The 23,892-nt window shown below is 38.5% G+C and overlaps 1 protein-coding gene across 2 annotated transcripts in view; it reads right to left on the reverse strand.

Annotated features, from left to right (window-relative positions):
- The window catches only part of LOC133563494 (USP6 N-terminal-like protein), a 41,263-nt gene that overhangs the window by 4,049 nt on the left and 13,322 nt on the right, over positions 1-23,892 (reverse strand). The window contains exons 2-14 of one of the 2 annotated variants that reach the window (XM_061917654.1): positions 19,961-20,041; positions 18,936-19,009; positions 18,632-18,717; positions 18,110-18,149; positions 17,931-18,011; positions 17,345-17,452; positions 17,161-17,270; positions 15,035-15,083; positions 10,144-10,264; positions 8,276-8,370; positions 8,104-8,169; positions 631-730; positions 231-383 (exon numbers count right to left, since the gene is read on the reverse strand). In XM_061917654.1, the coding sequence (XP_061773638.1) occupies positions 231-383; positions 631-730; positions 8,104-8,169; positions 8,276-8,370; positions 10,144-10,264; positions 15,035-15,083; positions 17,161-17,270; positions 17,345-17,452; positions 17,931-18,011; positions 18,110-18,149; positions 18,632-18,717; positions 18,936-19,001 (1,075 nt within the window). In that variant the 5' untranslated portion in view covers positions 19,002-19,009; positions 19,961-20,041. The remainder of the gene's footprint in view (positions 1-230; positions 384-630; positions 731-8,103; positions 8,170-8,275; positions 8,371-10,143; positions 10,265-15,034; positions 15,084-17,160; positions 17,271-17,344; positions 17,453-17,930; positions 18,012-18,109; positions 18,150-18,631; positions 18,718-18,935; positions 19,010-19,960; positions 20,042-23,892) is intronic. The other variant, XM_061917653.1, reaches the window with a different exon arrangement.

Consider the following 23,892-nt stretch of genomic DNA (forward strand, 5'->3'; position numbering starts at 1 on the left):
TTGTCTTGTATGTTCACTATTTTATTTAAGGACTTAACTGCAATAAGAAACATATGTTTAATGTACCCTAAGATTTTTGGGTCAAAATAAAGCCAATAATGCAATGTTTTTGTGGTCGCCTTTATTTAGAAAAGTATCAAAATAATCTTAATGCCGGCACCAAAATATTGGTATCGTTACAACACTAGTATCAGCCAAAGAGGACATCAAAACAAATACAAAAAGTGTACCTGGAGGAGGCTGGTCCAACTTTTTACTCCGCAGCTCAGTCATGGCGACTTGCAGCTGCTCCACCACCACGTCATCGGGAAGAAAGTAGGAAACAGCCAGCTGCTCCTGAAGAAACTCCCTCAAGTCCTCCAACTGGAACCTCAGCAAACGCTCTGGTTGGACCAGGAAGAAGAACCCTAATTAACCCTTGTCTCCTACAAGAAGTCACTTCCTTGACAGTCGGACGGACGAGCCAATAGTAAGTCAGCTTTTCATTCTTCTCCACGGCAACCACTTGTGTTATGTAAGCCCAGCGGCGAGGAGGCAGCCAACCAGAAGGCGCTGTGTAGCAACAGCGGCCATGTTGGGCTCTAGAGGGTGCCAGTCCTGTGTTCATCAGGAGAGCCCAAACATACTCACTCTTGTGTAACTTGAGGCTGGTGTAAGCCATGGCGCTCAGCATCTTGTCCCCCTCCAGGATGTAGATGTCCCACAGGCGCAGGGTGAGGGTGAAGGGCGTCTGTTATGCAACAACACAATGGATTCAAAATGAAAATAGATACATAACTGGGGACAAGGGATGTTAATTGAATGATGTACAATAAAGATCATGTACAGTGGGGCAAAAAAGTATTTAGTCAGCCAGCGATTGTGCAAGTTCTCCCACTTCAAATGATGACAGAGGTCTGTCATTTTCATCATAGGTACACTTCAACTGGGAGAGACAGAATGGGAAAAAAAAATCCAGGAATTCACATTGTAGGAATTTTAAAGAATTTATTTGTAAATGATGGTGGAAAATAAGTATTTGGTCAACCATTCAAAGCTCTCACTGATGGAAGGAGGTTTTGGCTCCAAATCTCAGGATACATGGCCCCATTCATTCTTTCCTTAACACGGATCAATCGTCCTGTCCCCTTAGCAGAAAAACAGCCCCAAAGCATGATGTTTCCACCCCCATGCTTCACAGTAGGTGTGGTGTACTTGGGATGCAACTCAGTATTCTTCTTCCTCCAAACACCACCAGTTGAGTTGATACCAAAATGGATACATGGATGATACAGCAGAGGATTGGGAGAATGTCATGTGGTCAGATGAAACCAAAATAGAACTTTTTGGTATAAACTCAACTCGTCGTGTTTGGAGGAAGAAGAACACTGAGTTGCATCCCAAGAACACCACACCTACTGTGAAGCATGGGTGTGGAAACATCATGCTTTGGGGCTGTTTTTCTGCTAAGGGGACAGGACGATTGATCCGTGTTAAGGAAAGAATGAATGGGGCCATGTATCCTGAGATTTGGAGCCAAAACCTCCTTCCATCAGTGAGAGCTTTGAATGGTTGACCAAATACTTATTTTCCACCATAATTTACAAATAAATTCTTTAAAATTCCTACAATGTGAGTTCCTGGATTTTTTTTTCATTCTGTCTCTCCCAGTTGAAGTGTACCTATGATGAAAATGACAGACCTCTGTCATCATTTGAAGTGGGAGAACTTGCACAATCGCTGGCTGACTAAATACTTTTTGGCCCCCCTGTATGTTAATAAACCAGAAGGATTAGTGACATACATGTTAGTTACCATTAGTGGTCTAGGACAGCACATTTAAACTAACGTGTACGTGTTTATTCATATATTTATTTATTTAGTATTTGTATTTACAGACAGACATATTTTTCTATTAGATTATTGTTTCTATTGTTAATATGAGAGTCCATTCTGCAAAAAAGGTCATCCCTAGAAGCCCACACCTTATGAACAAGGACCCACAGTTAAAATATACATCATCATATAATATACAAAATACAGTACAATACAATACATTTCAAATCACTTCCCAGGGGGTAGAACAAGTTGATGGGTCAAATGCAGAGGGTAATTTCACCACACCTAGTGTGTGTGTGTGTGTGTGTGTGTGTGTGTGTGTGTGTGTGTGTGTGTGTGTGTGTGTGTGTGTGTGTGTGTGTGTGTGTGTGTGTGTGACTCAGTGGTACTTTAACATTACAACTAGGGCTGCAAATCTTTGGGTGTCCCATGATTCGATTCAATATCGATTCTTGGGGTCGCGATTCCATAAGATATCGATTTTTTTCGATTCAACACGATTCTCGATTCAAAAACGATATTTTTCCCGATTCAAAAGGATTGTGTATTCATTCAATACATAGATTTCAGCAGGATCTACCCCAGTCTGCTCACATGCTAGCAAAGTAGATTAAAAAAAAAAAGATTTTATAATTGTAAAGGACAATGTTTTATCAACTGATTACAATAATGTAACTTTGTTTTAATTATTAAACGAACCAAAAATATGACTTATTTTATCTTTGTGAAAACATTGGACACAGTGTGTTGTCCAGCTTATGAGATGCCATGCAAGTGTAAGCCACTGTGACACTATTGTTCTTTTATTATTATTATCATAAATGTCTAATGATAATGTCAATGAGGGATTTTTAATCACTGCTATGCTGAAATTATAACTAATATTGATACTGTTGTTGATAATATTCATTTTTGTTTCACTACTTTTGTGTTTGTGTCTCCTCTCAATTGTTCTGTTTATTGCAGTTCTGAGTCTTGCTGGGTCAGGTTTGGTTTTGGAATTGGATTGCATTGTTATGGTATTGCTGTGTAGTGGTTTGTTGGATTGATATAAAAAAAATACAAGTTAAAAAAAAAAATGTGATAAAAAAAAAAAAAAGAGAATCGATTCTGAATCGCACAACGTGAGAATCGCGATTCGTATTCGAATCAATGTTTTCCCACACCCCTAATTACAGCAGTACTTGGCCCCTAGAGATCCAACCAATCAGATCACACAGTTCCCTACTGTGGCCACTTATTGGCTCAGCTTCATTCAACATTACTACAGGGACTGAAATAGGTATTTCAAATGTCACTATTGTTCTCACTAAATGTATTTCCAAAGCTGCTTTTGACATGAAAATCAGGTTGGAGACAGCCTAAGTCATTAAAACACGCAAAGAAAGTGGAAGAACTAAGGTCAGAATGGAAGTTGTATGTAATGATGTGAAAGGACACAGGGAGAAAGTATTGAATGCATAAAGAAAAGGAGCAATTCAGCCCCTTGTCACTTCTAATGAATATCAGCTGCTTCAGTCCTGATGGATGGCCTACAAAAAGGTGTCATTGCCAAGGTGTGAGGCAAGACACATCTCTGGGTTAGAGCTGTCTCAAGACCATTGCAAACATAACGATGACATTGGTTCCAGGTGGATATCCAAACTTGAAAGTGTTGGAAGTGAGCACAGTTGAGACCATAATACAGAAGTGGAAAGCTGTTCATGCCAGCATTCATTTGCCTCGATCAAGTGCTCCTTGCAAGATTTCTGATAGAGGAGAGCTAAGAATGATTAGAAGAGTTATCCAAGAGCCAAGGACCACCCGTGGAGAGCGTCGAAAGAGCTGGAATTAGCAGGTACCAACGCACTCCTGCGTCATGTCTGTATGCACGCTCATTGTTGGGAAAGAAAAGCATGTCAGAGCTGAACTGGACAAGCCAGTAACTCTGAATATATTCTAGTCTGATGAGACCAAAGTTGAACTGTTTGGATGCCATCATGCACACCATGTTGGGAGGAGCAAACATCTTACCCACAGAAGTTAAGAGGCCGCGGAAGGAATGTGAAACAGCTATTCTGGTCAATTAGCCAAATCTTAAACAGGAAAAGAAGAATATGTACATTATTTTGCAATATATGATCAAAGTAATCACACGCTTGACGGGATTTGACCTTTTCATAGTTTCATTTATAATATTTTTCGGACTATAAGCCACTACTTTTTACCTACGCTTTTAACCCTGCGACCTATAAAACAGTGCGGCTAATTTTATTCCACTATGTTTTGTATTCAACAAATATTTTTTACAAATCGGAGACACTGAAAAGGTGTGTTAAGCGCCATGTTTTAGACCAGGGGCGCTCACACTTTTTCTGCAGGCCAGCTACTTTTCAATTGACCAAGTCGAGGAGATCTACCTCATTCCTATTTATAATTTATATTTATTTATTTATGAAAGAGACATTTTTGTTAACAAGTTAATGGTGTTTAATGATAATACAAGCATGTTTAACACACATAGATTCCTTTCTTTCATGAAGACAAGAATATAAGTTGGTGTATTACCTGATTCTGATGACTTGCATTGATTGGAATTAGACAGTGGTGCTGATAACGTCCGCATTTTCAAATGGAGGAAAAAAAAAGTCCTCCTTTCTGTCCAATACCACATGAAAGTGGTTGGATTTGGCATCTCATTTGTCCAACTTGCATACTCCTTTTTAAACACTTTGTTATGAGAGTAGCATATGTGTGTGGCCCTTTAATGTCTGGCAGCAGGTGAGTGACGTCAGTGAGTGTGCGGGTGGGCAAGCAAGTGAGTGTGCGGTCGCTGAGGGCGGGGGAGAAATACATTGGCATCAAACTCCGTAGCTTGCTAGCTTTCTGAGACTCTTATTTTGTTAGCTCAGGCAGGATGAAACAGGTCTTTTATGGTGAAGACAGGAACTGTGCAGTCGGTCTTTAGAGTTTTGACAGTAGGTACGGAGTCTCTAGAAATAAAATGTCTTTCTCTGCGTCCGCCCTGTTAGTGATTTTTTTCTTAAATATGAGCTGGCAGCAGCCAGCGTCATCTCACAAGATCCTCGGGTGGCGAGAATGTCAAACAACTGACGAAAGTGAAGTCTTGGTATGATTGATGATTGCTCATTTTTATGTACATTTTTTAATGCCTGGCTTGAGATCGACTGACACACCGTCCGAGATCGACGTAATGGGCACCCCTGTTTTAGACGAGTCCGCTCATTGCAGGTGCTGCGGGTTGAACATGTATTATTTCTTTGTTCCTTGTACCGGAAGTATAACCGTCCATTGCATTTCTATTCGTAACGATTCTTCATTCATCACTCCAACAAAAGTTCGGAAGTTTTACAGTATAACTAAAAGCGTTTATAATTACTAAAGCGTCCCATGTGTGACGTCTGTAGGAGTGTTTTGGTGCATATTTGTATGTGCTATCATAATGTAATCAAGCTAGCGTTGTTTGCTTTAGCAAATATGCTCACACTTTTTACAAGTGCCTGTGTTAGCATCATAACTTGTAATGGCATTTTTTTGTAGTTTTCAGTTTTGTACATTTTCAATGAAGTTGTTAAGTTTGTTTAGCTAAGAACTAGCTTCTACAGCTAGTGGGTCCATGACGATGACTTCTGTTTTGTATGATCAGCTGTTTTACTGCTGTGTTACAGACATTTTTTAGAAACAATTAAGGTATGAAAATAAACATTTACAAAATATTTTGTACTGGTTTTCATCGGCAGCTTATAGTCCGGTGCGGCTAATATATGTAAACACGTTTATTTCTTCTGGGTGGGTGCAGCTTAAATTTTGGAGCGTTCTAAAGCCCAAAAAATTCAATTAAGGATGGAGATAAAAACTGATATCAAACGTGGCACGCCATTCCTCCGATTTCTTTGGTATGATCCGTCACTTGTGAGCTGGTTTTGAAGTCAAAAGACACAGCAGTTGTCTCGGTCACATGTTTTTTTTTTTCTTGAAGTGACACTCACATCAAGTGACACAGTATCACTCCTTTTGTTTCATAAAGCATTGGTATTTCAGTACCGTTCAACCCAGGGGTCAGCAAACCGTGGCTCTTTACGCTGGAGATTTTGTTTTAATTTATGAAAATGGCTACTATGACGGGAAAAATATATTTTTAGTTTTAATATGGTTTCTTTAGGAGGACAAACCTTCCTCATTGTTAAAAATCCAACTGTTTATGGTAAACATGCTTCTCTGATGAGAGTATTTGGCAAGCACCATTTTGTCCTAATTTCAGCGATCCTTGAACTCACCGTAGTTTGTTTACATGTACAACTTTCTTCGCTTCTGCCACAGAATTACGTGTTTTATGCTACTCTTTCTCTCTCATTTTGTCCACCAAACGTTTTATGCTGTATGTGAATGCACAAAGGTGAGCTTTGTAGATGTTATTGATTTGCTGAAGTGCTTATCAGAAATATTTGGTCAATCCATGTTTGCAAGCTAGACCGATGCAAACATGCTATTTGTGCTAGCTGTATGTACATATAGCATCGTTATGCCTCGTTTGTATGTATATTTGAGCTCATTTAATTTCCTTTACTTATGTCCTTTTTGCATGTCTCATGACACATTATATGTATGTATATTGGCTGCATTTCTCATAGTTGTTTGGGTGCCATGTTGTTCCAGACCACAACAAACGTTACCCAGCTTGCAAAGATTGTAATGAATCCATTAGAAAAAGTCAGCCTGCCATTCCCTTAAACTTGGACACACACATCTATGCTTTTGGTCATTCTGAGCCAGTAATTTCCAGGAGCTATCTCTTCCTGTGAGAAGCCAACATTTTACTAATTATTTCCAATGTTGCAAAAATGTGTAGAATAAAAATTGAAATACGACATTTCTGTCAACGAAGATTTGATAGTTGACTAATATAGTTAATACACACACTTAAATCATGCATTGCCTTCATTATAAGACTTATATAAGGCTTTTAATTTTTTGCTGCTGCAGACAGATAATTTTTTTTGTATTTTTGGTCCGATATGGCTCTTTCAACATTTTGGGTTGCCGACCCTTGGTTTAACCCAGGGGTCGGGAACCTTTTTGGCTGAGAGAGCCAAGAATCCAAATATTTTAAAATGTATTTCCGTAAGAGCCGTATAATATTCTTTTCAAAACTGAACACAACTAAATGTGTGCATTTTTAGGTAAGACCAACGTTTCTAGATTATAATATGTCTCTTATTCTTTGTAATAACATTGCTATTCTGAAGTTAACTGTGGAGGGGGCGTGGCCTGTGGGACTGCAGCGAAGCGGGTTGTTGCCAGGACCAGCCTCGAAATCAGCAACAGGTGCATAGAAGGCCCACCTGGGCCTTTTTATCTAATTTATAAGCAGCAGCCAGGAGGAGAGACGGGGTTGGGGCTGGAGCCAGAGTGCGAGCGAGAACGAAAGAGGAAAAAGACAATTGCTGGAAAGCAACTGAGAGACTTATTGAAAAATAAAAAAATATTGTAGCACTGAAACAGGCTCTCATGTCAGTGCTTGGTGGTCTGAAGAACCCCCAGGAGGGCGAACCCTAAATTAACCGATAATAAATAAATCACTTCTTACCCTTATTGCAATTTCTTGAACAAGTGCGGTAGAAAAAAGGATGGATAGATTCAAATGCATGAGCATGTTTTATATTTTGAACATTATTTTTAACAGTCTCAGATTTATCCGAGAGCCAGATGCAGTCATCAAAAGAGCCACATCTGGCTCGCGAGCCATAGGTTCCCTACCCCTGCTTTAACCCATAACTACTGCTGCAGGTGATGTAAAGTAAAAGCTCATTGTTTTGTTTTAATGACATTTTTCACAGCAGTTGATTCGACAGTTTCGACTAAAGCAAAACTGTGTAATGGAAGGACTTGATTACGGAAGTAGATAACTTTCTGTTTAACATAACATAGATGACTTGCTGTTTTGTTTTTTTAACAATTCCGTTTTGGTGCATGTATGTGCTCTACTAAGTGACATTCTGGTTATATGTGGACGAAAAACAACAAATATAATGGTAATAAGAACGCACAGTACTAGTAATATTAAGAGACCAAATATAATGTTACTTTTAAAGTAGAAATGTGTGTAAAAGGTCATCAAAAAGATAGTGTGTCAATCCCCACCCTGTACCAATTGCAGAATGAATATGATTGGGAAGCTTTTACTTTGACAGACTTATATCATCATACCATCACTAGCTATGATGTAACAACTGCCAGTAATGTCTATAGATGCTGCTTAAAAGCTGAGTAAAACGAAACACTCACTCTGTCAATAAAGCACTGGAGAAACCACTTGGTGGTGTAAATCCCACAAGTCATCTGCTCCTTCTCCTGTGAAGCAGGAGTTAATGAGAACATGTTTAGATATGCTCTGTAATGATCATTAAATACATGCAAATTAAGTACCACGGTCTTTAGTTTGAGTGCTGTCACTCACCAGATGCTTCCTCAGTTTAGGCAGCATTTTGGAGAGGATCCGCTCATGGTGGGCCTGGAAACGCTGGAGTTTGGGAAATCCCGGGATGAAGAAACCTAGCACAGTGGAAATACACACATCAGCAGACCATAAATGGTGGGCGGGCGAGACATAATATTTAAAATCAAATATACCGTATGTTATGCCAACTACGCTAGAATGAGTAAGATTGTATTCTTCAGAAATGTTTTTGTGATTAAAAGCTATACCTACAGGCATGCTTGAAGTAATATATTATAAAAAATGTTGTTCTTCTCCATGTATTATTACTCTCTGTAACACGCATGGGTTTCTTTGTGTGATACTTTTTTTTTTTAAATAACCCTCTTTTATTTGGGGGGGGGTAGTAGGGGTGTATATTGTAGCGTCCCAGAAGAGTTAGTTCTGCAAGGGGTTCTGGGTATTTGTTCTGTTGTGTTTATATTGTGTTATGGTGCGGATGTTCTCTCGAAATGTTTGTCATTCTTGTTTGGTGTGGGTTCACATTGTGGCGCATATTTGTAACAGCGTTAAAGTTGTTTATACAGCCACCCTCAGTGTGACCTGTATGGCTGTTGACCAAGTATGCTTTGCATTTAATTGTGTGTGTGAAAAGCCTTAAGACATTGTGTGACTGGGCCGGCACGCAAAGGCATAGCCTTAAAGGTTTATTGGCGCTCTGTACTTTTCCCTATGTCCGTGTACACAGCGCCGTTTTAAAAAGTCATACATTTTACTTTTTGAAACCGATACCGATAATTTCCGATATACATTTTAAAGCATTAATCGGCCGATAATATCGGCTGTCCGATATCATCAGACATCTCTAATATTTTCTCATTTAAGCGGCAAGTACATTAATTTCAATTGATTTCAGCGGGACACATTGATTTCAGATACAAGTGTTTTGAGTTGAGTTTTGATTGATTGATTGATACTTTTATTAGTAGATTGCACAGTACAGTACATATTCCGTACAATTGACCACTAAATGGTAACACCCGAATAAGTTTTTCACCTTGTTTAAGTCGGGGTCCACGTTAATCAATTCATGGTAGAGCTCCGTCACAGAACCAAATTAAGTTTGTAAGTTGAGATACTACTTTAAAGATTCCTTGGACAATTTAGAACAGTGGTGGGAAACCTACGGCCCGCGGGCCACATCCAGTCGTTGGTCCCTATAATCCGGCCTACCAAATATTTAAACAGAATTGAGCAAAGATCTGTTTTGAGATGTGCCACAACAAAACTGATACTACACTTAGACGCACTGGCAAAAATGGGTGATCAACAACAATGCTCCCACTAGTAAGAGAATGTAAATATTAACCGTTTAATACCGTTTGTATGTTTCTTTGCAGATATATTGTTGAAAATAGATGTACTTTAAGAGGGACGAGCAGTAGAAAATGGATGGATGGATGATTAAAATAGTCCCTGTTTGAGAAGCCTACACTTAGTTCCAACAGATATGATATGCTTTAAAATGCATCATGTGCTCAACAAATTTGTCAAATTTCAAAAGCCAATATGGCCTCTGAGCCCAAAAATTTGCCAACCCCTGATTTGCAATCTCCAATTAACCTAACAAGCATGTTTAGCATGGAGTACCTGGCAAAAATCCCACAATCATAGGGAGAACCTACAGTATAAACCCTACAGACATGCCAAAGTGTAGATTCTAAACCTTCACGCCAACATGCTGACCACTCAACCTTTAGTAGTGGGTATCCATTATATGAGTATGTCCGCCCTCTTTCACATGTGCATTTACAATACATATCTATGCATATCTCCAGAAGTCCAAACATTTTCCAGCTGAGGTCATCCTCCCTGATGTGTTGTCTCACCGTGCATGGCATGTTTGCTGTTGGTGAGGAGCTGCGACAGAGCCCAAAAGGCGTCCTCCTCGTTCAGGTACATGAGCAGGATGGCGGCGATTTGACTCATCCCCTGACAGTAGCTCACCTCCTGGGAACAAGGCAGAGGACACGGTAGAACTCATGTGGGAAAGGAGAGGAATAATTCATCATTTATCGGGGTACACACTGGGTTTAAAGACCTACTGAAACCCACTACAAACCGAACTCACAGTCCGATAGTTTATATTTCAGAGATGAAATACTAACATTGCAACACATTCCAATACGGCCGCTTTAGTTTACTAAATTACAATTTTAAATTCCCAGCGAAGTGTCCTGTTGAAAACGTCGCGGAATGATGACGTGTACGCGTGTTCGTGACGTTATTGGTTGGAGGGGACATATTAGCCCAGCACCACTTGCGGCTAAAAGTCGTCTCTTTTCATCGCGCAATAACACAGTATTTTGGACATCTGTGTTGCTGAATATTTTGCAATTTGTTCAATTAATATTGGAGAAGTCAAAGTAGAAATATGGAGATGGGAAACTTTATCCTTTAGCCACACAAACACACAGTGTTTCCTTGTTTAAAATTCCCGGAGGTGAAATTTTGCTATGGATCAGAGCAGTCAAGCGAACATGTTTCCCGACCACTTGTCAACGGGCATGTTTCGGTTAGAAAATTGTGGTAGAAAGTCGCCTCTTACCAGAGATCAGCTGAGCTTCTGTCCTGCGGCAGCTTCGTGACTTCTCTCAGAGACTGGCGTCAACACACCCGTGGACACACCCCTCCGACTATCAGGTACTATTTAACTCATTAAAACACTAGCAACACAATAGAAAGATAAGGGATTTCCCAGAATTGTCCTAGTAAATGTGTCTAAAAACATCTGAATCGTTCCCAATGCAATCGCCTTTTTTTTAAACTTTTTTTTCTAGTCTTTCACTCTAAATTTCCTCATCCACGAATCTTTCATCCTCGCTCAAATTAATGGGGAAATTGTCGCTTTCTCGGCCCGAATAGCTCTTGCTGCTGGAGGCTCACATTATAAACAATTTGAGGATGTGAGGAGCCCTCACACCGGTGACGTCATCGTCTGCTACTTCTGGTAAAGGCAAAGCTTTTTTATTAGCGACCAAAAGTTGCTAACTTTATCGTCGATGTTCCCTACTAAATCCTTTCAGCAAAAATATGGCAATATCGCTAAATGATCAAGTATGACACATAAAATTGACCTGCTATCACCGTTTAAATAAGAACATCTAATTTCAGTAGGCCTTTAAGACAAGCATATGAATGTCTGCTATGGACAGACCTCCAGTACACACTGCAATAATATTCTAAACATTTCCAGCAAGGTGGTTCCAATATTTACTTTAGTCAGACATGTAATTTCTGCAGTGTCGTCTTTTCAGAACGAGTTTCTCCCATTCTGGATCCACTGTGAGTTACTTGATAAATTGCCCGTGCCCATATTAGGGCTTTGGAATTGACCGTTCAAAGCAGCCTTTCAAGGATAAAAGTAAATGTGATTACCCTGAGCTTACAGAACATTCTCCACATTCTTCTCTGCTGTCACATAGGCGAAAGGACAAACACCCCACCACCACTACCTCCCTCTCCCCGTTTCACTCTCGTGCTCTCCCACTGACCCAGTTTCTTACGAGCAGTTTGTGAGTAAAGGGAAATGGGTAAAAGGGAATAGCACATGCCCATTTCCTATGGCTCCAACAACTCTTCCATTCAGGAAGTGCCAAAGACATCCTGATTGGAAAAACAGACCTAAGACTGTTTGTGAGCACTGACATGTTCTGTGTAAAAATGTTACATGTAAAAACATAATATACAGTACGGATACTGATCAACATCCAATTTGTTGCCGTTTCAAAATGTCCAGAATGATTCATTATAATTAGTCATCTGTCACCATCATAAAATGTTTTTGAAATTTACAGGGTTTTTTTAGGATTCTATTCTACATGTAATTGAAACAGAGTTGTCCTGAGAGAGAGAGGTTGCAAGTCGTCTCAAAAATGCAACTCACTTTACATTGTACAGGTCATTCTTCTTTAAATATTGTACTTAATTGTCGAGTGAGCCATATTGTACTGAGCACCGACAGCAGTGTGTCTCTTTGACGGGATAAACTAAGCATCACAAATTAATCTTTACAGATACATTAATGCAGGGATTACCAAAGTTATGGCACGTGCACCACACGTGGTACAGTGTTTTATTTTCCTATATTCCAACACAGTGTTACTGTGTGTAATGTTACAGCGGCCAAAAATATTAAATATACTTCTTAAATAAAACCGCTGCCTTATTTGTTAATGAATACTTAGGCTTATTACGCTACTGTATTTTAATGTTGGTCATCATGGCGGTACTTGGGAGGGTTAAGTTTTTTCTGAGGTGGTACTTGATGAAACAACAAGTGAGAACCACTGCATTTATGTGTACTGTACATTGAGTAGGTGAATGATGTCCATGGGTGGTTGGATTGAAGCACCCATCATCAAATATCTCACGAAGAACAAGAACAGACGCAATGCCGCTTCTGTTCTTTACAAGTAAAAAAAACAACAATTGATGGGACTCCCACAACTGAGACATAACTAAGGTGCTTTAGCGTTTGCTTGTAGCTCCACAAAACTATATATTGTACTCATGGCCTGATTCTCCCATTTGCACTTGAGTGTTTCTTTACGAGTTTGAAGTTACTTACATTCCTCTTCTTCGTATTCTCTCATCCAGCTTCCGGACATGGCCACACCGCGTAATTTAGGCACGAATGCTTCAGACGTGAAAGGAGGCGGGGTAATTACAAATGAGGCAGACTTTTTTTCTAGGTTGCGTAAAAATCATGGAACATTTAGTTTTACAAACACTTATAAACGTCATTGAAATTCATGAAAAAGTTAATACTTTAAATTTGAAAAGACCGCATAAATCCAGGCAGTGCTTGTTGCGTGAACGTGTGTTGTCATGGTGATGTAGTGTGTATGCACGCTACAACAGCTTCTTGTTCCTGGCTGATGTAAATAATAATCTGTATGTGAAACTTTGTTTCACTTGTTATTATAACCACCCTGATGTTATTTACGATGTTAACAGTGGTGTTTAATATAAAGTTTGTAAAGTAAGTACAAGCTTGTGAAGCCGTGATACATCAGTGGGACTTGACAGTTAGTGTGTGCGTGTTTCTGTGCTTACGTGGGGAAGCGTGACAGGTTGATATTAACTGTCAAAAACAACAATTGAATCAATTAATAGACGCTACATTATGTATGTATTTGCTATTAAATAGTCATATAGGTATTTCAATGATAACTGTCCAGATGTGTTAACGTCTCTAACTACCAGAATGTTTGAACCCAGCAGATATATGTAATGTTCCCTTCAGCTCTGGTCACTCACCAGATAAGGATGTGAAATTTGATTTTTGATATGTAAGTTAATACAGAGTGGCATTGTACAGTGGGGCAAAAAAGTATTTAGTCAGCCAGCGATTGTGCAAGTTCTCCCACTTCAAATGATGACAGAGGTCTGTCATTTTCATCATAGGTACACTTCAACTGTGAGAGACAGAATCTGGAAAAAAACTCCAGGAACTCACATTGTAGGAATTTTAAAGAATTTATATGTAAATTATGGTGGAAAATAAGTATTTGGTCAACCAATTAAAAGCTCTCACTGATGGAAGGAGGTTTTGGCTCCAAATCTCAGGATACATGGCCCCATTCATTCTTTCCTTAACACGGATCAATCGTCCTGTCCCCTTAGCAGAAAAACAGCCCCAAAGCATGATGTTTCCACCCCCATGCTTCACAGTAGGTATGGTGTTCTTGGGATGCAACTCAGTATTCTTCTACCTCCAAACACGACAAGTTGAGTTTATACCAAAATGGATACATGGATGATACAGCAGAGGATTGGGAGAATGTCATGTGGTCAGATGAAAGCAAAATAGAACTTTTTGGTATAAACTCAACATTCTCCCAATCCTCTGCTGTATCATCCATGTATCCATTTTGGTATAAACTCAACTGGTGGTGTTTGGAGGAAGAAGAATACTGAGTTGCATCCCAAGAACACCATACCTACTGTGAAGCATGAGGGTGGAAACATCATGCTTTGGGGCTGTTTTTCTGCGAATGGGACAGCACGATTGATCCGTGTTAAGGAAAGAATGAATGGGGCCATGTATCCTGAGATTTGGAGCCAAAACCTCATTCCATCAGTGAGAGCTTTGAATGCTTGACCAAATACTTATTTTCCACCATAATTTACAAATAATTTCTTTAAAATTCCTACGATGTGAATTCCTGGATTTTTTTTCCCATTCTGTCTCTCACAGTTGAAGTGTACCTATGATGAAAATGACAGACCTCAGTCATCATTTGAAGTGAGAGAACTTGCACAATCGCTGGCTGACTAAATACTTTTTTGCCCCACTGTATATATTTTATCCTCAAATCAATAGATGTTTCCAGGTTTCTTATTTGAAGTGATCAGAATAGATTTGATAGTTTTCTAAAAGTTTATTTTATTTTATTATGTGTTGTGACAACTGAATCCAAACTTCTCATGCCATATCCTATTTCACCTTCAAGAGGTGCTGGACTTATTCCAGCCTCATAGGCGCGCAAGAACACAAGTACTTAAATCGACGGTAGACTATGCAGAAGGCCGGATTTGACAGAAAGCTGGTCTGACATGACCCAAAGTGCACATCTTTAATAATGGCACGCACTCGCAGACTTAAGTCAAGGGTGAGAATGCCGTGCAGACAGAACCTGCACAGTTGCGAACCTTTTTCACTTAAAATGAAAGAATAGTGCCCTTAGTGTCTTTTAACACAACCACATCACTTACCGTGTTGTAGACAGAGTAAGCTGCAAGTACATGAAACAGTGCCTGTTGCCTGCAGAGGGAAGAAGAAACCAAAGGAGAATATAATTGGTTTGCAACACTTAGAGGAGATGAAAAAGTCAAGGTAAAGTCAAGTCTATTAGATTCATCTTAAAAGAACACAACCCTGAATTAACCTCATCAGTCGGCACAAATCCTATTAGAATAGCGGCGAATATCCCTTTAGAGAGGCTAACAATCCCTGGGCTGCATCCTCACGGAAGTGTTTCTGGAAGTCCTTAAATAGTTAGTATTTTGGCAAATGCGTAATATCACAAGATGTTGGAAGTCCTCGAATAGTCAGAATTTTGGCAAATGTGTAATATCACAAGATGTGTTAAAATATGATTTCATTGTTTTAAAAGTCAAGTGTGCACTATGGTTTATTGTCTCATAGGACTTTTCTGTGTTTCTTCATTTCCTTATTCAGACCTTCACCAAAAAAAACACGGAGGGGATTTTTAGCATTTATACTGTACTGTAATGGCCTTCACTTTCACTACTTATTTCTGTTTATTACAATGGTAAATCATGTTAGAATCACATGTATTAGCCATTTTATTAAAAAATTCAAACGCAATCACCATGTAACCCCCAAGTTGCGTGCTACTGTGCAACCATTTAATGCATGTGGTGATGAGGCCATTGTGCTAACAAATACAATGTGGACTACAAAAGGTGAATATACACGTTTTACAGACATTGACTGAGACAGGAAAGGAGCTTTAAATAGCAGTTGCTGCCGATGTGTGAGTGGGACAGTTGTTGATTTGTAGGGAGTGAGTGGTCAACCAAGCCGGATGGAGCTATGTTTTGGTCTGTTTGGACTCACCCTAGCATAGAACGGAGTTGGATAAACAGAACGCCCTAACACCTATAACCATGAACCCCAAACAAACGGTCGAATACGTTATTTCAGAGTTTTTTTTCTATGCATTAATATTGATACAGTATATTATCAAGGAGTATTAATGTCTCATTGTAGGTCTGATTGTCCTGTGGGAGCACTTGATGTCAGTGCACATTTTTGAAAAATGCCGCTTCCTGTGGGGCTACGTGCACTGACAGGAAGGCTAATAAAACAGAGAGGGGAGGAAACTACGCTATAGTCTATGTGCTTGAGTAGGGTGCTGCCTCAAGCCAAAGGTTATATACCCTATCAGAGACATCATGAACAAATCTGCCAATGAAAAGGGGAACAAAAAGAGTAACCGAACTCTACATAGCTTTTAGCTGTGTCATTTTAAATTACAAAAGAAACTTACATTAGCAGCATGTTAAGGGGGCTAAAAAATAAACTCTGGATTAATTTAATCGGGTTGTTGTATGTGTTATAATTGAATACAAAACAAAATGTACAGATACCCTTTGCTATGTTTTAATTGCAACTCAAATATGTTTTCCCCCTAAGTGTTGTCTTAATGGTTTTATAATTCAACTCTAGCACAGTTTAACTGTGGTGAGAAAGCGTTCCAACTTTCATCTGATTCAACAAACACATTTCTACCTTGCATAAGGATGTCCAATGTGCAGCCCAGCTGCAACTTGCTTTTTACTGGCCCTATTCTAAAAATAGAATGAAATAATATTGAGGTATATTATAATATATTTCACTAATTTGATTTGCCACCTACAGTGTAACAAAGATAGCATTTGGATGTTTTGTTTAGATAGCTTTGGAGTTGACCTACATTGGACTGGTTCTAGCATCTTTAATGCACATAATGTGTCAAGATGGCCCCCAAGATTCCTTCAATTGTTGATTTCGAGTAAACAGATGGTACTGTTAACTTACTTCACACCTCTTTGGTTAACACGTTAACTGGTATTATGTCTTTATTTTGGTTTCAAAAGTTTCAAATTGTCACTTAACATAGGACTCGTTTTGCAATTGTTATTCATTTTCAAACCTTCCTGTTTACGCACCCCGACAAATAAGACCTCATATGGTTTAAGATAGTTTGGGTCACTTTTTTTTTTTACCATGTTTTGAAAAAAAAGAAGAAAAAACAAAAACACCAATTTCATAACCCATATTTTCACTGTTGAAATACAATATGTTCTTTGCAGCCTTTCAGAGAGGGACTCACATGACTCCAAAGCGGTCCTTGAACATGATGTGGTTCCTGAAGGTTCTATTGACATCTAAGTCAATCTGTTTGATCTCCGTGGAGAAGTTACGAGCCTGCAGCTTCATTCTCTGAAGAAAAACGCAACACACCCAAATGTCAGGGGATGGTGGGAGATGATATGTAGAAGACTTGTGATTGATACCTCATATTTTCCTTCATTATCTTGTTTAATCTTTTCTATGTCCAAAAGTAATGCCCAAGCCTGGCCTCTGAGCTGGAGGGGGATGCCTTTGTACACACGCTTCACTAACTGAAACACATCACACAAGGACAATACAAGTACATACATAATTGTATGGCCATTCTACTGAAACACATAGCTTCAATATCATCATCTGTCCCAGACAGCTACATTAACAGTGTTAAACAAGGCATCAGTTCATAATCTATTGTAACGGATGGCTTTGAGATATACTATACATTATATACACTGCATTATTTATTAGACTAGCTTCTGTACTTCAGTCAGCCCGAAGTATGTTTTTTAATCAAATGTTGTTCGCATTGTTTAAAGCAATTAAATACTAGAGTAATTGGCAAAATGGCAGACTGAAGATATCAATCAATTAATCAATGTTTACTTATATAGCCCAAAATCACGAGTGTCTCAAAGGGCTGCACAAGCCACAACGACATCCTCGGCTCAGATCCCTCATCAGGGCAAGAAAAAAACTCAACCCAATAGGATGACAATGAGGGTAGTTCTCTAGACTGAGGGAATCACAAACCTTCTCACTGTTCCTATACTTGCTCCAGTTCTTCACCATCTTAAGCCACTTGTCCACACGCTCAAGTTCCTGCTGCTTTTGCTGGGGAAGAAAAAATGGAGCATGTTTGGTGTTCAGTGCCTAAGTAATGTAGGCCATTTAAATAAAAGATATTAGGTCAGCTGTAAATGAACACATACCTTTTCTTCAAGCACACTAGGTGTAGGTAGCTCTTTCTCACTAAAAACAGAGGAACAAAGGAAATTTAGAAAAAAGGATCACATAAAATAATCTAAAAATGAAAAACTTGTGCTTCTTAAAAAGTGGAAGCTTGTGGAGCGTGCCAGGCAGGGGGATTTATTCATGCATGAACGATAGATACACAAGCCTTCAGCTAGGTGGTAACAGTGCTTGAATTAATCAACTAAGAAATATGACGACAGACACTATACAAAGCCCTCGGGCTTACCTTGGGTTTTAAGCGTTTTATTTTAAGTCTTAATTTGACACATACAGATAATAAAAAAACATGTCATTAGCTTCTCAATAGTAAAAAAAAATTGTAAAACAAGTACGTTCCCTGGGGAGGCCATGACAGAGAAGAGACGAACACTAGAAAAAGGCTTGGAGGTGATCGGATAAAAAAAATGAAAATATTTAACTGTGATTACATCATTGAAATGCTTGAGAAAAAATGTTGCCCATAAAGTAGGATAACTTACTGAAGGAAGCCGAAGCGGTCCGTGACCTTATAGATGCTGAAGTCAGCATCCTCCCAGGGGTCAATACTGACACCCTCTTGCCGGCCCTGGAACAAAAAAACATAAGAAAAAGTGTGCTAAAATATAGTCAGCGCAAGAGTAAAAAGACATATTATGTTAAATGAAATTCAACAAAACCTTCAGAACACTGAGTATACACCTGAGTGTAATGATTCTAGTGTGGATCCTGCAGACTACTTAAACAAAATACCTTTTTATCAACATGGCATTGCTTGGTTAACAGAAATGGCTGTTCGGTTCTCACCTTGTCATATTTGGAAAGGATTTCAGCACGTTCTTCTGCTATCAATGTGTCTATGTCCTTCTTCATGTCAAAATCTGAAATGTAATAAAATAATAGGTTTACATCACTTTTTATCATTTGAACCTGGCTTTCAGGTTGCCTGATGCATCCTCAATTCTTCTGTGACCATGAGCAAAATACTGAACCCCCCAGTTGCTCCTGATATTGCGTCATCAGTAGGCAAATGAGGCAACAGTGTCAAAGCACTTTAAGTATCTTGAATGTAGAAAATTGCTATACAAGTGAATGGCAATTTACTGTTTTCTATGATCAATTGTTACTTGTTATATTACACTAAATTCAGCGTGACTGACCCAGTCAACTTCCTTACATTATAACATTTGCAATATGAAGAAAACAAACACCACGTGTACAAACAATCATTCACAGAACAAAAGCAAAATAGTGACAATGTTAATGCAGCAAAGTAAATGATTATGCATTTTAGACTAACATATCAACTTTATGCAAGAGCATAAAAATAACAACTTAAAGAGTTCATACGTGCAGGTGCTTATAATACGTTAGTGTCTCTCGTGTGTAAAATTAGGGTAACACTGGCAGTAAACACTCTTCCTCTGCCAAATGCCACAATTGTAGTACAATGAGGAAGACTTTCACTGATTTAGGGATGTATGCACCTTCAGCAGCCAACTAAGGCCTAAACCAATACATGTGGCATGTTTTGCACAAACAGGTTACTATGCACCTGTCTTTCACACAAAGACAATTTAAAATGAGCTATCTCTATCAGTGGTTCATTTACTTAGGCAGTTGCACTAAACATTATTCATCCCATATTGTAAATGACACTTGTTTTCAAAGCAGTCAAACTTTCAATAGATGGCCAATCAAAAAACAATTAGTACCCGAAACTTTTGGTGTTGAGCTATTCATATTTTGTTTTGACGCTTTATTGCAAACAACTGCAAGTCTATCAACTTTCCAAACAGAATTTGCAATGATGGTGGAATGGGTAACGGTACCTGCAATCTAGAGTAAAGCCTTGAGACTCCATTTTGTCATTGACTTCACTGCTGCCCTCTGCCAAAGACAACTCTCTGAGACTGAAACAAACGTCAATGGAAAAACCACCTCATTATTAAAGAGTACAATATATATACAGAGGTACCTCAGTTTTCCTAAGCTAAAGTTGTATGATTTGGTGTTCCTTCGCCAAAATGTTTCATATAGTGTCGTGTTCATCCTACGGCCAAACATTGTGCACAACAAATTAATCCGTCTGCCCTTATATCAGTATGAAGAATCTGGTGCCCAAACAAAGAATCCCACCATTAATGCCTTACTGAGTACAACTGCAAATGGACCACCACTGGCTAAGAGAAAGCTGCGAGAGAAAGCACTTTGATAATGAAGTTGAGAATCACTATAAAATTCAAGAAAGAACTCGTAGCAAAGTATAAAGGTAGTGTTTGTGCGGCCATGCCCTGCCATCATCCCTCTTTCACACTTTGCCAACAAGTCTTCAAATAAGGTAAAAGCGATGTAAAATGTTCATTCATCCATTTCATTTCTTATTTAAAAACATATCCCATTGTTTTGTGGATGTAAAACTAGATTGTCTATAAAATGTGTTTTGTGTTAATATCAGGGCTTTCAAATAATTTTGTAATTTGTATTCATCATTAATTAATTAGTCAATTAATTGAAAGTAGCTTAAGAAAAGACCCCAATATTTATTCATCAATGTTATTTAGTTGTCAGAATGTCATTCATAAATATTTTCAAACTTTTTACTTGAATGTGAGTCATTTATTTGCACAAAACTCATTTTGAAGTGACATATGCATTGATGCGATCACTGACCTTAAAGCGGTTAAGATAAAAATAAATTGCATGATTAATCTACGTGTGTTCATTATTAATGCGATCATATTTGTGATTAAACACATGAGATAACGACGTGTACATTTTAACAGCCTGAGTTAATATTTTTGTGTGTTATTTCCTATGGGAAAAATTGCTTCGTACCAATAAGGTACCTCTGTGTCCATAAAATTGAACATAAGTCTAAGTTCTGAGTGGTGTCAGTTGTGCTGGCCAGCTGATCGTCTTTTCCGACAGATGGTCAGTGAAACAACACCACTCAACAAATGGATTCTGCTGTTCGATGCTTTCCTTCAAACTACTCTCGCTTTCTTGGCCACCTCTTGCCAAGCTACAGTATTTTCTGTTTTTTCTTGTGTCATCAACATTATTCAGTAAGGAGCTGAGTAAGCATTACACTTAGTGGTCCCATCACCCTGTATCCATACCATTGCACTTTGTAGAGAAGCATGCATTGACTTCAAGCTTTAAGGTCTGTAACATGCTAAATATTAGTGCTACCTTCAAATTTCAATGCCCTGAGGTGATATGTAATATACTAAGTCATAAACAGACCAACATTAGAGGGCAAATGATGATAATCTCACACAAAAACTATGAGGTTCAACTTTCATAATGCAGGATGTGAGCGTATCACAAGAGAAATCTCCAACTTCAGTGTACCTCACCACAGCTCAATTCAGCCAGGATACACTTATTAATTCTGCACATTCTGTTGTACTTTGGCCCTTTAGAGGCTTTCTAACAAGGATTATTTCAAAAGAAGGTCCAATTAGACCTAACAGAAGAACAAGAATGTGTATACAAAGTAAGGACAAGTCGCATTTGTTAATTTATGTTATATACTGTAAGTCTACATCTCATGATATAAATAAAGCTTGGACTACATTGTGTTCCAAAGGATTTCTGCTACTTGTCACTGATTTTATTATGGGCAGTTTCTCCAAATTTTGCTTAAAGTACCAGTGGAATGGAAAAACTAGTTGCCTCAATATTGAGGCTTTTGTCATACATGGCCAATAACAAATTTTGCTTGACAATATATTGACCTACAAATTACTGCCGATAAAAAATATCACTAATTTTTTAATGAGGCCAAATTCACCATTGATGTAATGATAGTACAGAATAACAATGCATGTAACCTTTCACATGCAATAAACTTGTATTTTTGGTATACTTTTACATAGTAATTGGAATGAAACAATTTAAATCTCCAAGTTAAATAAAACAAAAGAAATCAAATATGTTTAGGGGGTCGGGAAAATATACACAAGCAAAACAATAAATGACTAAAAAACATGTTTCCAAAAAAAGTTGCACTTCAATATTGAACATGTAGGCAAAGGTAGAGTTGTACATTACTTAATTGACAATCAAGTTAGGACACTTTTAAGCAAAAGGGCAGAGTAACAATATAAACACTACAGTATAAGGTCATATGCAAAAATAAAGAACTTAAGTCTGGCAGGCTCAGAGTGAGGAACACCAACATGGCATGACAACATGACAAATGTCCGTCAAAGGTTTGCAGCACTTTTAGAAATGCTAGTTTCCTAACAGTATGAAATGGAAGCATGTTTTTGGTAATGTATTTAACTACATTTTCCATGAGCGCGCACTATTTTGTACTGTTTTGTTTACACTGACCCGGCTATTTCACCAAATGCAAAGTGAGTGTGACCTGTTGAGTGGTTGTATTTCAAGTAGGAGTGTAGGTTACTTGAATTCGCACATATTTGGCAATCTAGCTCCTGGGTGTTGATAGGCTCTTCTTGTTTCAAAGGTTTGAACTGAAATATTCTCACACTAGTGCGGTGGCATTTGGTTTCGGTATTTTTTTGCCCATGTTAGCTGTTTCATGGGGACGGCGTGGCTTGGTTGGTAGAGCGGCCGTGCCAGCACAAATGTGCATAGCTGCTGAAAGCAACAAAACACATAACTGCTCTTGAAGCATGCACATGACGATTTATCGACGCTGAAAAACTTACAGACTTCGTTTTCATTTATCGTCGGCCAATTGACTTATCAAATCTTGACCCAGTCCTATATCTGATTGATAACACCAAAAGACTTCAAGTTTGCAAGTTAAAAGATTGATCAAACTAGTATCAATCTCACTGAGATTCCCGAGCCATTTTGAAAGATAATGGGCAAGCCAGTCACGTTATCTATGACGTAGATGTGGAAACCCCAGATCTCTTCTCCACCAACAACAATGCAAGTCATGCAAACTTTGTGAGAGCCAACCACAATTACTTTGGGACAAATAATTACCTAGAACCTTGTATTCTTTTAGCCTGAATATAACGAGGATGAGTTACAAGCTTTAGAAGCAGTGTGCTAAGCAGATCCAGCTTTAGTGAAACACTATAGCATCATGTGGCAGTATTGCTAAGTCATAAACAAGAAAAAACAAACATAATAAAAATATTGCTTATTGTACAATGTCGACTCTCACTGTGATGACAACTGATAGGATGTTCGTACCTTCCCATTTAGATCAAGAATTATTTACAATCCACACAAAGTGTAAACAGGAAAAGTTGCTGACTGCAAACACCGTCTTCGGTTGGCAAGTCTCTCTCTCCATCTCTGGGTATATATTGAATGTCACAGATGAACAACTTCCAGACTCATGGCTAAGTTATCCTATTATCCAGATGAGAGGCATGATTTACAATCTAGAATAACTTTAACAGCAGCAGCAGCAGCGGTTTAATGCTGCGGCGCTTATAATAATAATATCGCTAATATTTGGTTAATATTCAGGTCACGATATGTAAGTTGATGGTTATTTAGAGGACCTTGTGGGCTAAATAGAGAGCCTCTATTGACTTAATTCTTAGTTGACGGTTTTTATTTATTTATTTACAACTTAGAATGCATTAAAAAAAGAAAACATGTGTTCCTGTCTTATATAGGGCTTGTGAATGATAGACAGCACACCTCCTTCTAATTTTTGAATATTTCCAGTAGGACTGATCTGATACTAAGGTTAGAGTGCAGAAGAGTTATCATCGTGACGTCATCCGGCCCCGAGTCTACAGAAATTGCCGAAGACAATATT

The sequence above is a fragment of the Nerophis ophidion genome, linkage group LG12 (genome assembly GCF_033978795.1).
Source record: "Nerophis ophidion isolate RoL-2023_Sa linkage group LG12, RoL_Noph_v1.0, whole genome shotgun sequence".
NCBI lineage: Eukaryota > Metazoa > Chordata > Actinopteri > Syngnathiformes > Syngnathidae > Nerophis > Nerophis ophidion.